This window comes from Lemur catta, chromosome 7, assembly GCF_020740605.2.
Source record: "Lemur catta isolate mLemCat1 chromosome 7, mLemCat1.pri, whole genome shotgun sequence".
Taxonomy (NCBI): Eukaryota; Metazoa; Chordata; class Mammalia; order Primates; family Lemuridae; genus Lemur; species Lemur catta.
Window position 1 is genome coordinate 30,775,323 of NC_059134.1, and position 15,753 is coordinate 30,791,075.

The following is a 15,753-nucleotide window of genomic DNA, read 5'->3' on the forward strand; positions in this document are numbered from 1 at the left end:
ATGATGCCATCTATATAAAATTAAAAACATAAGTAAGATAATACTATTTATTGCTTAGGGATACTTACATAAATATTAAAATATATAGAATGCATGAGAATAATAAATACCAAGTTCTAGGTAGTTACCTTAGGAGGGCTAAGAGATTGGGGAGAACACAAAGAGAATATGTTGATGTTGCCAATATTTTACTTTTTAAGATGCTTGTTAGATACATGGATACATGTTGATTATACATTATACTTAGTTTATATTTTTTAATTTAAATTTTTTAATTTTTAGTTTTAGAGAGAGGATCTCGTTCTATTGCCCAGACTGGAATACCGTGGCACAGTCATAGCTGTCTGCAACTTGGAACTCCTAGGCTCAAACAATCCTCCTGCCTCAGCCTTCCAAGTAGCTGGGACTAGAGGCACACACCACCATTCCTAGCTAATTTTTAAAATTTTTTGTAGGGATAGAGTCTTGCTATGTTGCTCAGGCTGGTCTTGAACTCCTGGCCTCAAGCAATCCTCCTGCCTTTGCCTCCCTAAGTGCTAGGATTCCAGGTGCAAACCACCATGCCCAGCCTTATACTTAGTTATATTTTAAACATCTTAAAAGAAATTTTAAAAATTAAAAATGAAATAAGCTGTGAGAGAGTAGTCCGAGATGAGGCTGGAGAGGCAGGCAGGGGTCAGATGGTAGCTGTCTTGTGGGCCATTATAAAGTTTGGCTTGCATCTAAGGCCAAAGGGGAACCACTGAAAGGTTTTAGACATGGAGAATGATCTCATCGTGTTAACATTCAGAACATCACTCCTGCTGAAGTAGGAGTGAATTTGGGGAGGGTGAGAGCGGACCAGGAAGAGTGGTTAGGAGAAAGTTGCTGCAGTCCAAACTGTAGTGCTCCCTTCCTGAAACACCATCTTCTCTCAGCTTCCAGTGTTCTTCCTTCCTGGTGCTCCCTTACCTCCTTGGCCATGCCCCTTCCTATCTGTCTCTAATTCCTCTTCCTCCAGCCCTTTAAATGGTGATGTTTCCCAGAGTGTTTCTTCTTTGCTCTCTGTTCTTCTCAAATTTTAGTTACATGCCTTAGTGATCTCATTTATATCCCCCAACTTCAGCTACCACCTTTATGCATGTGATTCCCAAATTTATTTCTCCTTTCTCCCAGCTCCAAACTGCCTACTGGACATGTCTTCTTGGCTGTCTCATAATTAAACAAAATCCAGCATGTCCAAAATGGAATTATTATCCTTTCCAAATGTGCGTTTTCCTCCTGCCGTCAGGATCTTAATTAACCGTATTGCTGTATATCCAGTTGTCTGATCCAGAAACCTCGGTATTATTCTACACTCCTTTGTCTCTGTCAACCTGTCTCTAACAGGTTTCCATGGTAGGAATTAAGGGTAACGTTTTGGTGCTATGTGCTGTAATGTATTCAAGGATCCAGAAATGCTCAATTCCTTCCTTGATACTCAGTTTTCTCACTCCTATTTAGAAGATTTCAGTGATCTCACCACCAGCAAGATATCAACATTAGAGCATTACATGTAATCTTTTTTGTGTGTGTGTAGACCTTAACTATCTGTCTGTTAGGTAGATAGTTGGGATCTCCGGCTCTACATGTGATCTTGATATGAACTTGATCTAGTTTCTACTGTCTTTCCCATCCTCATCTGCTACCATTTCTTTTATACTCTGTGCTGCACCAACATCAACCTGCTGGAAATCCCTGAAAGTGCCATGTTGTTTTAGGGCTCTGTGCCTTTCTGCCTGAAATGCCTTTCCTTATCTTACCTGTCTGGGGAACCCTAAGTTTTTTAGACCAACCCATGTTAGCACTTGTCTTGCTGTGTCCTAGTTATGAGTTTGCATGCCTGTTTATCCCCAGTAGACTCTGAGCCTCTGAGGCACAGAAACTGCCTATTATTTTTGTATCTTCATGGCCTGGCAATGGTAGGCGCTCAACAAATGTATTTAGGGTGGTCTTACCCAGCAAGCTTCACTTCTCTCTTTTTGTCCTTGTGCTAAGGTTGTTTGAGGTTAGTTGTAGATTATTGAAACAAAGATTCCAGAGGAAAGAATACGTTGTAAATTCTTAGGACAGATATTCTGTGTCTTCTGCTATTCTGGTATTGTCTACTTTGCTCAGCAGCTCTGGATACAAAGTACATGTTGAATAAATGAAAGAAAAGATGAACAAAGAGATAAAAACTGAGAAATGGTGACAGCATGTAATTCTGAAGCTAGAAGAAGCATCAAGAGGGCCTTGAAAGGAAATAATTACACATCCAGGCAATTTAGAAGTGCTATGTGCTGTGTAGAGAAGTTTGGAAGTCAAATTGGATAACTTTAGGCACCTCATCTCTTCTCTTGACTTCCCTTTGACACCTGAGAAGGCTGGACTGTGTCAGGGGTCTCAACCTGGCTCCCTGGGAGAATCACCAGGGGAGCTAAACGAATCCCAGTTTTTAGGCCCCACCCTAGAGATTGGTAAATAACCGGTCTGGTTTGGGGCCTGGGAATCATGTTTTTAAAATGGCCCTCTTGTTGATTTCAGTGTGCAGCCAGGGTGGAGAACCAGTTAGATGAACCTCAGAGTTCATCTAACAAAGAACTCACATTTTATGCTTCTCTGATTTTTTTTTCTTTTTTTTTTTTTGAGACAGAGTCTCACTCTGTTGCCCAGGCTAGAGTGAGTGCCGTGGCGTCAGCCTAGCTCACAGCAACCTCAGACTCCTGGGCTTAAGCGATCCTACTGCCTCAGCCTCCCGAGTAGCTGGGACTACAGGCATGCGCCACCATGCCCGGCTAATTTTTTCTATATATATATTTTAGTTGGCCAGATAATTTCTTTCTATTTTTAGTAGAGATGGGGTCTCGCTCTTGCTCATGCTGGTCTCGAACTCCTGAGCTCAAATGATCCGCCCGCCTCGGCCTCCCAGAGTGCTAGGATTACAGGCGTGAGCCACCGCGCCCGGCCTGATTTTTTTTTTTTTTTAAAGAAGTTCAAGGAAGTATTTATATAGAGCACATTTTAAATGAACATTGCCCTGTTCTCAGTCTTGGTCCGTGACCCTTCCAGGACCTGTCTTTATCACCTCCTTTAAATGTCTTCCTTATAAATCTTCAAGCTTTCACCCATGTTGTCTGTTGCTTATCTTCCACACATGCTTAATTTTTCTTGATCCCTTAACAAAACAATAAAAGTCCTGCTCTCAACTGCTACTTATTCTCTAAACTCTTTACACATCCCTCTTCTTCTCCCTTTCATCATTTTTTGAGAGAGTGATTTATGTTTGGTGCATTCACTTGCTCATCTTCTACTCACTTAGCCTATTGAAATTTGACTTTGGACGTTACCACTAACAAAAAGTTTTCCTTCAGAGATCTAGCAACTTCCAGCTTGCCAGTCATACCGTCTCTTTAGTCTTAGTGCCACTTCTCTCTGCAGTTTCTGACACTGCAGTATTGATAAGCTCTTCCTTCTTGAAATGTTTTTCTCCTCTTAGCTTCTGTGTCACGGCATTCTTTTAATTTCTTATCTTTCTTTGACTAGTCTACCTCATTGGGAAAGTGGGGAAGTATCATATGGGTATATATGGGAATTTCTTTATCCATTTACATTCATTTCTGAAATAAATATTTATTGAATGACAACAAAGTGCCCATTGTCTGTTGCTGTGTAACAAATTATCAATTTAGTGGCTTAAAACAATGCACATTTATTATCTCGCAGTTTTATGGATCAGGAATCTGAGCATGGCTTAGCTCTGCCTTCTGTGTCAGGCCTCTCATAAGGCTGCAGTCGTGGAGTTGGCCAGGCTGGAGTCTTGTCTGAAGACTCAGCTGGGATAGGATCCACTTCCAAGCTCTGTGATTCTGAAGTGCAGGCAACATTGAAAATCGCTGCTTCTAGAGGGGCAGTGGAAGAAATCGGTATCTCAGAGAAAGGAAGGATGAGAAAATGTTGCACATTACTGAACATGGAGAATTTAAACCTAGAGTTAAAGCTGAGTTTCTTAAAAATGTCACACATATAGACACACACACGTATACATTTCAAATAGTATATAACGTAGTGAAGTAATCAAAATGATCTCTAAGTGCTTGGTCAATGAAATGGGGAATATGTCTTTGTGGGAATGGAGGGGGAATCAGACATGTAAAAGAGAATAAAAATGTAGCCTCTCAAAATCCAACAGTTCAGCCTCTTGTTAGCACAGAGGGCCGTTCATCGTCTGTGGCAAATATATCTTGCTATTGCTCCATAAACCTATCTTGCTCTTCCTACATAAACTTTGTTTCACTTTAAAAAAAAAAAAACTAACAATTCAATTTTTGTACACATGAAGTAAGCAATAAAATGGAATAAAGAACTGCCTGGAATAATTAGCATTTCACTTTGTGTTTAGCACTAAAGAGAGAGAGAGGGTGTGAGTGTGTGAGTGTGTGTGTGTGTGTGTGTGTGTGTGTGTGTGTGTGAAGGTATAACTTGCAAGTTATTCTGATCTCCTCCTTTATTTTCTAGGAATATTTTGAAAACAATTGCTCTGGGTCAGATGTTGTCCTTGTGTATCTGTGGAACAGCCATCACCAGCCAGTATTTGGCAGAAAAATACAAAGTGAACACGCCCATGCTTCAGAGCTTTATCAACTATTGCTTACTATTCCTGGTTTATACAATGATGCTGGCATTTCAATCAGGTATGTCAAATGTGGGAATTACCTTTTCAACAAAATTATTTGCATAAAAACTTTTGGCTTCTAGACATTCAAAAAATAAGACACAGGGCAAAACCAAGAACAGGAAACTATACCTGTATTTCTAAAAGTTATTAGAAAACTATGACAGCCTGTGAATTCTATGAAAGTGGTAACTAGAGATTTATGCATAATTCCCTGAATTGTTGATTAAAATAAGTAGCACCAAACTGTAACAGAGTAGAAATTGTCAAGGAAAAAAAAAAAAAAAAGACAACTATAATGTTGGCCAGAGTCCAGGCAGACAAAGGCCCACTCCTGCACTGTGGGATGTACTTTCTTCAGCCTGCAATAAAGTCCTTTTTCTAAACAAACAAACAAACTGTAATGTCATTACGAGTTAGATTTTTTTCTCAATATCAAAAATTATTAAAGCAATATTTAAAACACTTGAAAAGTCAAAGAATCTCACTCTCTAAAATATATATTTCCAATGAGGTGGAAAATGCTATGTGGAACATCAACTGCGTATAGGTCAAATTTCTCTTTTGAGAGACACAAAAACAAGGAATTGGCAAGGAATTAACATCTTATCACTGGCTTCCTAAGCTACTTCAGAGCCATCATAGGATTATTATTTCTAGCTATCTACCCCAAAATGGGAAAAACTAGGTTCTAACATGTTTGTGCTAGGCATCATTTTTATTGCTTAAATCGTTAAGTTATACTTCTGCTCATTGAAGCCTCACAACTTAGGTGAGTATTATGCCCACATTATGGATGAGGAAACTGAGGCATATAGCACTTAGATAACTTACTCTAAGTCTTATTGGTCATAACTGGTGGAGCCAGGATTGCATCTTAGGCAGCCTGCCCCAGAGCCCATGCTGTCACACCACTCTGTATTAGAGGCTGCTAGTCATGGTTACAAATGACCTTCCCACAAGAGAAGAGCATGGTAATATCACATAGACTAAATGACATTGCATTTGGGAATGTGAGGAAAATGGGTAACCCAAACTGATTGGGAAGGTGCAGTACTTCCATTTTCATCATATTTAAGGCATATGATAAAATCACCAGCATGGTATTTGTTAATCCTCTTTTATAAAATGAACCTCCATGCATATCAATGGTATTACTATGTGTCTATTTTAAAGAAAATAGAAACTAGTTGTGGGAGACGGGAAAACATTTTAAGGGGGAAGCACCAACTTTGGCAAGAGCTTTAGGAGTTGGAAGTAGAACTGTTACATGGTTAATGACACTGGACTTCGCTGTTCTCTGGAAGCACCAGCCTTTAGGAGGTCAGTGGGATTCATAAATGTATCCGTGCAGTCCCTCTAAGGGATGGCTGTTTCCCATGCAGTCTTGTGTTGAGGAAGACTAATTCTGTATCTCTCCCTCTGTTGCCCAGGCTGGTATGCAGTGGCACCATCATAGCTCACTGCAGCCTCCAACTCCTGAGCTCAAGCAATTCTCCTGCCTCAGCTTCCCCATTAGCTGGGACTACGATTGTGCGCCACCATGTCCAGCTAAATATTTTGAAAAAATTTTTTGTAGAGATGGGGGTCTTACTCTGTTGTTCAGGCTGGCCTCAAACTCCTGGGCTCAAGCTATTCTCCCACCTTGGCCTCCCAAAGTGCTGGGATTACAGGCGTGAGCCACCATACCCAGCCCTATTTGGTTTTTTTTTTTTTTTAATGTTTTAACTTTGAGTTTTCTTTTTCTTTTTTTTTACATTTCAGAGTATTATGGGGGTACAAACGCTTTGGTTACATAAATTGCCTTTGCACCACCTGGGTCAAAGCTATGAGCATGCTCATCCCTCAGACAGAGTGCACCACACCCATTAGGTGTGAGTTACCTGTCCTTTCCTCCCCCCTCCCACCTGCCTAACACCCTATGAATGTTACTTCCATATGTGTGCATAGGTTTTGATTGATTAGTGCCAATTTAATGGTGAGTACATGCGGTGTTTGTTTTTCCATTCTTGTGATACTTCACTTAGGAGAATGGGCTCCAGTTCCATCCAGGATAAAACAAGAGGTATTAGTTCATCATTTTTTTTATGGCTGAGTAGTACTCCATGGTATGCATATACCACATTTTATTAATCCATTCATGGATTGATGGGCACGTGGGTTGTTTCCACATCTTTGTAATTGTGAATTGTGCTGCTATAAACATTTGAGTGTAGATGTCTTTTTTATAGAATGTCTTTTTTTCCTTTGGGGAGATGTCTAGTAATGGGATTGCTGGATAAAATAGTAGTTCTACTTGTAGCTCTTTGAGGTATCTCCATACTACTTTCCATAGAGTTTGTACTAGTTTTCAGTCCCACTGGCAGTGTATGAGTGTTCCTCTCTCTCCATATCCATGCCAACATTTATTGTTTGGGGAGTTTTTCATAAAAGCTATTCTCACTGGGGTTATTCATAAATGATATCTCACTGTGGTTTTGATTTGCATTTCCCTAATGATTAGAGATGTTGAGCATTTTTTCATATGTTTCTTGGCCATTAGTCTATCTTCTTTTGAAAAGTTTCTGTAACAACAAGGAAAATAAAATACCTAGGAATATATTTAACTAAGGACGTGAAAGACCTCTACAGGGAGAACTACAAAACACTGAGGAAGGAAATAGCAGAGGACGTAATGGAAAACCATGGATCGGCAGAATCAACATTGTTAAAATGTCTATACTACCCAAAGTGATATATAGATTCAGTGCAATCCTTTTAAAAAACCAACATCATTTTTCACAGATTTAGAAAGAATAATTCTACTCTTTGTATGAAACCAGAGAAGACCCTGTATAGGAAAAGCAATCTTAAGCAAAAAGAACAAATTGGGAGGCATTAATTTACAAGACTTCAAGCTATGCTACAAGGCTATAGTAACCAAAACAGCGTGGTACTGGCACAAGAACAGGGACATAGAACAATGGAACAGAATTGAGAACCCAGATATAAAACCATCCTCATAGCCATCTGATCTTTGACAAAGCAGACAAAAACACACTGGGGAAAAGAATCCCTATTCAATAAATGGTGCTGGGAAAATTGGATAGCCACACGTAGAAGACTGAAACAGGATCCACACCTCTCACCTCTCACAAAGATCAACTCATGATGGATAACAGACTTAAACCTAAGACATGAAACCATAAGAACTCTAGAAGAAAATGTTGGAAAAACTCTTAGACATTAACCTAGGCAAAGAATTTATGAGAAAGACCCCAAAAGCAATCATAGCAACAACAAATAAATAAATGGGACTTGATCAAATTAAAAAGCTTCTGCATAGCCAAAGAAACTATCGCTAGAGTGAATAGACAACCTACAGAATAGTAGAAAATATTTGCATGTTACACATCCGATAAAAGACTGATAACTAGAATCTATATAGAACTCAGGAAAATCAGCAAGAAAAAATCAAACAATCCCTAATTGGGTTTTAATGATAATTATTTAGTTGTGAGTCTCACTACTTACATTTCTTTGTAGGTTATCTTACCATTAAGCCTTCTTATATATGTGCGAACTCTATATCTCCTGTGGTGCTGGATTCTCTAAAAGTAGTGAATCCAATTTTACTTGTTTATTTTTTTTAGGGGCAGGGTCTCACTCTGTTGCCCAGGCTGGAGTGCAGTGGCATGATCGTAGCTCTCAGTAACCTTCAACTCCTGGGCTCAAGTGTTCCTCTCACCTCAGCTTCCTGAGTAGCTAGGACTGACTACAGGTGCATGCCATCACGTCCAGCTAATTAATTTTTTTTAAAGAGATGGGATCTTGCTATGTTGCCCAGGCTAGTCTCAAACTCCTGGCCTCAAGTGATCCTCCTGCCTTGGCCTCCCAAAATACTGGGTTACAGGCGTTAGCTACGGTGCCTGGCCAATTAATTTGAATAAACAGAATTTGGGGGAATAAAAGATGTTTCTTGAATGGTGCCACTAACCCTTTTCCGAAGCTTATCACTGACTCAATTTTCACTCGAAAGCTCATGTCTTCCAAAAGAATGATCACATGCAGAGTTTTCTTTGAAGAAGCCCACGGATGGAGGTTAAATAACAAATTAATTTATAGGAAAACATTTCATTTCCTATGTTAGTCTGTGGCATGTCAGAAATGGTGACATCCAGGCCTATATCTGGATATTATATTTCTGTTGCAATAGGAAAGGGATTTTTTCTTTTTTTGAGATAAGGTCTCACTGTATTGCCCAGGCTGGTCTCGAATTCCTAGACTCAGATGATCCTCCAGCCTCAGCCTCTCACGTTGCTGGGGTTACAGGGGCATACCACTACACCTGGCTAGGAAAGGGAATGTAACCACTTTTCTCCTACTTTCTTTCTGCTGCTTTCATTGGATACTTAATCTATGATGACTCCTTAACTTGGGTCTCATACTAGAAATAGAAAAACTTTGACTCTGCTGAGCTATTGCAGTTTGGGTTATGAGTAATGGAAATTAGGAGGGACTACATTTGATACACACAATAAACACTTGCTTTGGCTCTTTGATCTCCAAATTAACATGCATGGTATCATTTTCAAGTAACATGTATTAACCTAGATTTCTTTCAACCAGGCAGTGATAACCTTTTAATTATCTTGAAAAGAAAATGGTGGAAGTACATTCTGCTGGGAGTAGCAGATGTGGAAGCCAATTACCTGGTTGTCAGAGCCTACCAGTACACAACTCTAACCAGCGTCCAGGTAAGAGGGAGCCCTCTGACCTCTTTGCATTTTATAGCTTCAAGAGAAGAACATGAACTCATATTTGTGTTAACCTAATTTTATTGAAAACCTGTTCAACTTGGAGAGAACCTAAACACAGGTGGGTGATGTTTTCCGGTGGAGCATATGCTCTAATGAGTAATGTTTTCTGGAATTAGTAAAATGTCTACAAGTTAATCAGTTCCCAAACTGCTAATGCTATCACAGATGAGAACAGTTCCTACCCAAATAAGCATAAATATTTAGTTGGCAGTTGATGCTGTGATGTTGACAAGAGTTCTGTCTTATGTGTTGCTCGAATATGGCATACGAAAGTAGATGTACCTTGTACTATAGACAAATTGGAGGTTTGCGAGCAAAGTAGATATTCATGACAAAGGAACCATTCAAAGGAGCCTATTAGATATTTTGGGGAGAAGTGGTAGCCAAAGGTAAAACTCCCATCCCTATTTCTTTGTTAGGTTTATTCTTGCTGGGTTGAAAGAAAAATGTTCCTACGTTGCAGTGCTTTTCAACTTTGTAAAGTTGAGGAAGGCTGATTTCAGTTGTCTAAATATTAGCAAACTATGAGATGTATCATAACATTGAATCACCAATACTAACAATAAAATGTTTTATAAAAGGAAGTGAAAGGGAGATAGACTCCAATGCCAGGTTTGGATGTCATAGTTAATGGATTTATAACTTTCTGATGCATCACTTTCTCACTATGCAAAACAGACATCTCCAAATTTTAGAAACTGGAAAAATTATAATGACATTAGACTTATTTTACTTGGAAAAGATAAGGATTGATGACCACTCAGTATTTTTCCAATGTGAACATACATTAAATGTTACTACCAGAAGGCATTTTATTAAATATTTTCTTTCCTGTAACATTGTGCTAAGCATTGACCTTAGCAAACCTCTTGGTTTTTGACTGGTATGGGTTAAAAAGCCGAGATAGGAAGTGGTTTGTGACAAGAGATGTCACAGGAGGCACGCAAAGAACCCAGAAATTCATAAAAATGAAAACCAGGAGTTACCTAGAGGATGACATTTATCATAAATAGGAGTAAGTGTATGCTTAGCATTGAGTAAGGAGGTATACATCAGTATGTAGAAGATGGTATTTTCTAGTCACATCTACTCTCACAATCCCACACGCATTTTAATTACTTAATTGCAGAAACTTTGTTCTCTGATAATGAGAAAAAGTTTTGAATTGGTACGAGGTCTAAATACAGATAAAACCCAAACACTTATAGTTAGATTTTTGTGACTAAAGTTCATACCTTGTACCATTGAAAATGATTTCTTTCATCCTAGCCTCTTCGAAAAACCTAAGCATTTGGTTGTCAAAAGTCATGTGCTTATCATCTTAGCAAGGGACATTTTTATAATAAGGCATCTAACCACGAAAGCACCCGCCAGCGGCCGAGTTCCCTGTCACTGGAATTATTCAAGCCAATTCTCTACTTGAGTAAATCCCTGGTCTGGGTAATCTGAAAGGGTGGAAATTTGGATTAGGCGGTCTTTGAACCTCCTTTTTGAGGATTTCTTTGAAGATTCAGTAATTACAAATAATTATGAGGTAGTTCCTGTGAAGTTAATGATGTTGCCAGGTTTCTACTCATGTCCCACTTTACCGCCACACCAGCCGGTTCCCCACCCACAGGCTGCTCCTTGTCTCCCTTGCTGTTCTGCTCTGCTGCTCTTTCTAGAATGCAATCCTTTTTGAATATCCTCGCCCCCATTCTCTAAGGCCAAATTCAATTTCACTTTCTTTTCTCAACTCTATTGTACCTCTGATATGGTCCAACTCGTTTTTATACCCATGTCCCCAGGGTCTTACTTAGTACCCTGCTTACTGTGACTATACCATAATTTTTAAATATTAACTTAAATGAGACTCTTGGAACTGAAAGCGTCAAAGAGAAGACATCCCTCACCAAGACTACATTTTGAAAAGAAAGTTCATGCAGACAAATGAGGCATCAGTTGAGAAATCGTGGAATGTTAGAATCGGAGGGGTCCTGCATGATCATTTAGTCTGAGCTCTTTACTTCATACTTGGACTCCGAGAATGGCCGGGGATCACACAGCTGGCTGGTCGGTGGCAGGGCTGGGTGGGGCCTGAGGCCTCTGGAGCTCTGACCATGACATAGGCAGCTCCCTTATTTTAGGGCCACTCATTGCCCACCAAAAATTGTTAAAGATAGAGCAAATTTAACTTTGATTTTAAGACACAAGGTTAGGGAGTCTTCTGTGATAGTTTTTAGGGTGGTTTTGTTTTTTTTCCTACTTTTTTAGTTTAAGGAATGTAGTTCAGACTTTGTTAAGCCGTTATGGCTGGATTCTGCTGGTGTCTTCCGGGACAGGCTATCATCATTTGCATCTTTTAATGGTTTGTTATTCAGGCAGGCTCAATAAAGCACTTAAGAGATTAGAGTTCTGCAGCTGGAATAAATAACAAGGCAAGATGCCCTTTCCTACTCATGGTGTGTCGGACTCTGGCGACGATATTGCAGTGAAAGGCCATCAGTAAACAACTGTGGACAGGATCGGATGGGCTGCTGGAGATTTAGGGGCCTGACTTGTCCAAGACTAAACAGATATAGAGAGAATCAGTAACAAGGCTTAAAAAACAAACAACAGGGTGAGAATAAAACGGCAGTTTCAGGAATGTATTTTTTCCTTGAATACACTTGAATGCATCAAGGATTATCCTTGAATTCACATAAAATTTGTGAATTTAAGAATTGAGTGAGTGCAATCTCTGTTTTTCTTTTATCTTAGAAGTGATTTCAGATTTATTGTAATTTTGGCACACCTTTCAGACGGGCAATATTGGGGGTATAGCAGGTGTTTTCTGGACCTAGGGTCAACAGGTGTGGGAGGAGCATGTGATGAAGATGAGCAAGAGCATTTGCTGTGAGCAGGTCTGTCTCACATGGTGTGGTTCGACACTCCGGCAGGGGGATGGTGGCTGTGTGCTCTCTTGTGGTAACCTGTACTGCTTAGCTCTTAGCCCAATTGCAGTTAGATAATCTGGTTGTGTGATGATTTATTCCACGTGTTTTCTTGCTTCGTGTGCCCCCGAGGGCATGGCTCCGATCTGTCCTGTTCATTTCTATTCCTAGCTCCTCACATAGTGTGTTGCACATTCGAGGTGTTTATAAACATTTGTTCCCTGAGTAAATGGATGCATGCAGGAAGGAGAGTTTGTCTGCTGGGCTTGATGATAAACCCTGGTGGGAGTGGAGAGGTAAATTGCACGGGCCCTCGGGCAGAATTCTTGGGTTCCGCAACTGGCTCTCCCATTTTGCCTCTTTATAGCTTCATTTTCTCATGTATAAAATGGGATTGTAATTTCAATCTCATAGAGTTGTGAGGATTAAATGAGTTAATCCAGATAAAGCACTTAGTCCAGGGCTGGCTTATAATAAATGCTCAATAAATACTGACTCCTGTTATTATCAATACTGAATTGCCCATCTTTTAACTAATGAGAGATGTTTTAAGCTGTTTATTTCTCCTTTCATGCAGCTCTTGGATTGCTTTGGAATTCCTGTGTTGATGGCTCTCTCGTGGTTTATTCTTCATGCAAGATACAGAGTGATCCACTTCATCGCTGTGTCTGTCTGTCTGCTGGGCGTAGGAACCATGGTTGGTGCGGATGTCTTAGCAGGGAGGCAAGAGGATTCAGGTAAGAGTGTGTTATTACTTATTTGCGGTTTAGTCACAGAAGAGTTTTGCTCATGTTTTTACTTTTATTTTGTAAAGATACAGTAAATGGCAGAAAACATGTCCTGGTTAACTACCTTTTAAATTTTATTTTCAGATTTACTTGTTTATGGTATTTTGTAATGACTTTGGCAAAACAATCTTTATGTTCCTACCAGCCCACAGCCCTTGTTCCTTTTTGTCACACTAAATAGTTTGGTTTGTCTCATGAGAGAGAAGTTTTTTTATATATTTACAGTAATCTTTTTTTGGCTCATACATGGGATTGGATACTGGAAAACCTACTGTAGATTCTTGGTTTTTTGTTTTTTTCAAAAGGAGACTTGGTGTTCATGGGATGATCTCTTTGTAAGCCTCTCTGTAAATAAGAACAACTTGCTATATTTTGTGTTAAATTCAGACAATTGATAGTATAAAGTCTAATTAAGGTCTATGAATTCACCCAATCTACAAGTGACTTCAGTGTCTCCTTAGATTAAGAGAGAAAATTACCTTGAGATCAGTTCCTTCCTTATTGTTTTCAAACTGACGTGACCCATTAATGAATTTCATTAATTTGTCATGTCATAAAATCATTTTCCAAGGGCTTAAGTTATGGTGTATACCACTATCTTCCAGTCCGTTAGTCTTCCAAATTATGAAGAATCACAGCAAAATTATACTGGAAAGTTAAAAGAGTAAGAGACTTCATACTTCTAGAAACCAGGTTTTCTCCTTCTGTAAAGTCTTATTTAAATGAACACAAGTCAGATAAACTCCTGGGGATGAGCTGTTGAGGTTCACCTCACATTTACAATGTATTCCTTTTTGTGGCTTGTTTTCCTGTAGGGAGTGATGTGCTGCTTGGTGACGTCTTTGTCCTTCTTGGGTCTTCTCTCTATGCCATTTCTAATGTTTGTGAAGAATACGTTGTGAAGAAGCTGAGCAGACAGGAGTTTCTAGGAATGGTGGGCTTATTTGGGACAATTATCAGTGGCATACAGCTGTAAGATTCTAAATTTTTTTCTAAAAACATAATAAGCAAATATATCACTGATGATGACTTTCTAACCGCTAATCTTCATTGTTTAGTTTGCCCCAATTCACATTTGAAATCAGTAATAGATGTCTAAATGTCTATTAGAGGATTGTTAAAATGTCAAGAATTATGCTTTATTTTCTTAAATATGTGTGAAGCTTAGGATTCCTGATTACAGTGTGGTAGAGGCATTACCAGGAAGGATTTTTCCCCCCAATTATCTTCAGAAAATATTAACACATTAATTCCCTAAGCTTATTCAAAAGGAAAGCATAATGTCATGTTTTCCTCCTATAGTTGGCTACAATTAAAGAGCACTTTTAAAGGAGCCAAACATATCTTCATGAACTCCTTTGGTTTTATTCTGTCATTTTTATTAAAGATAGTTATTTTTATATTCTAAGAAAAATTCAGAAGTCAACAAAATTCCTCACCTTTGCTGAAGAATAATAAATAAAATGCCTGTAAAACAGTAAAAATTAGTATGTGAATCTCTCTTTGACCTCTTATTTTAATCTTAGATTGATTGTGGAATATAACGATATTGCCAGCATTCACTGGGACTGGAAAATTGGTATGTAAATAAACGACAATTCTTTCTAGCCAGTTCTTTCCTTTAACGAAAATCAACATCCAGAAATAAATGCTTCTTTTTAAAAATATTTAGACATCTTTGTAAAATCCCAGAGTAATTTGATGTATATCACCCATAGTGGTTTACAGATGAACTTCCATAAAAGTTCATTCTTAATCTTTACCTGCAGGGATAAGGGATAGCCTTTCTTTTTTTTTTTTTGAGACAGAGTCTTGCTCTGTTGCCCTGGCTAGAGTGCTGTGCTGTCAGCCTAGCTCACAGCAACCTCCAACTCCTGGGCTCAAGCAATCCTTCTGCCTCAGCCTCCCGTGTAGCTGGGACTACAGGCATGTGCCACCATGCCAGGCTAATTTTTTCTATATATATTTTTAGCTGTCCATATAATTTCTTTCTATTTTTAATAGAAACGGGGCCTTGCTCTTGCTCAGGCTGGTCTCGCACTCCTGAGCTCAAACAATCCACCCGCCTCGGCCTCCCAGAGTGCTAGGATTACAGGCGTGAGCCACCACACCCGACCGGGATAGCCTTTCTTTACTAGGAATTCTGAACCAGATTGGAGACTGACCTTTGGTCATAGCCACTTTAATTAGACCTGTATCTTGGGTCCTCAGACTTGTGAAGGTTTTCGTCTGCTTGATGTAATTTGTGAAGCATTAACCTGAATCACTGATGGTGTGGAATCACCCCCTACTTCCCATTGCCCCTCTCGTATGATATTCTTAGGCATCTGCACAAATAAATAAAGCAGAAGAAAATAGTGATGAGACAGGAAAGATTTGAGCCTTATTTGATGAAGGGTGGAAAGAAGTTAAGTGTACATAAATGTCATTGAAGATTGTGTCCCATGCTTGAATAGTTTAATTCACCTTAATAACAGATTGCCAGAGAGAGAGAGAGAGAAAGTGGTGTTGGATATGGAGTGAGATTAAAGAAGTGGTTGCAAAGCAGAGATGCTGCTGATGTAGTCAGCATCCACATGAAG

The 15,753-nt window shown here is 39.2% G+C and overlaps 1 protein-coding gene across 2 annotated transcripts in view; it reads left to right on the forward strand.

Moving 5' to 3' along the window:
* SLC35F2 (solute carrier family 35 member F2) overlaps nucleotides 1-15,753 on the forward strand; it is a 50,265-nt gene that overhangs the window by 27,162 nt on the left and 7,350 nt on the right. Inside the window, exons 2-6 of one of the 2 annotated variants that reach the window (XM_045556671.1) lie at nucleotides 4,516-4,691; nucleotides 9,285-9,408; nucleotides 12,961-13,120; nucleotides 13,987-14,143; nucleotides 14,698-14,750. In XM_045556671.1, the coding sequence (XP_045412627.1) occupies nucleotides 4,516-4,691; nucleotides 9,285-9,408; nucleotides 12,961-13,120; nucleotides 13,987-14,143; nucleotides 14,698-14,750 (670 nt within the window). Of the gene's footprint in view, nucleotides 1-4,515; nucleotides 4,692-9,280; nucleotides 9,409-12,960; nucleotides 13,121-13,986; nucleotides 14,144-14,697; nucleotides 14,751-15,753 lie in introns of both variants that reach the window. The other variant, XM_045556672.1, reaches the window with a different exon arrangement.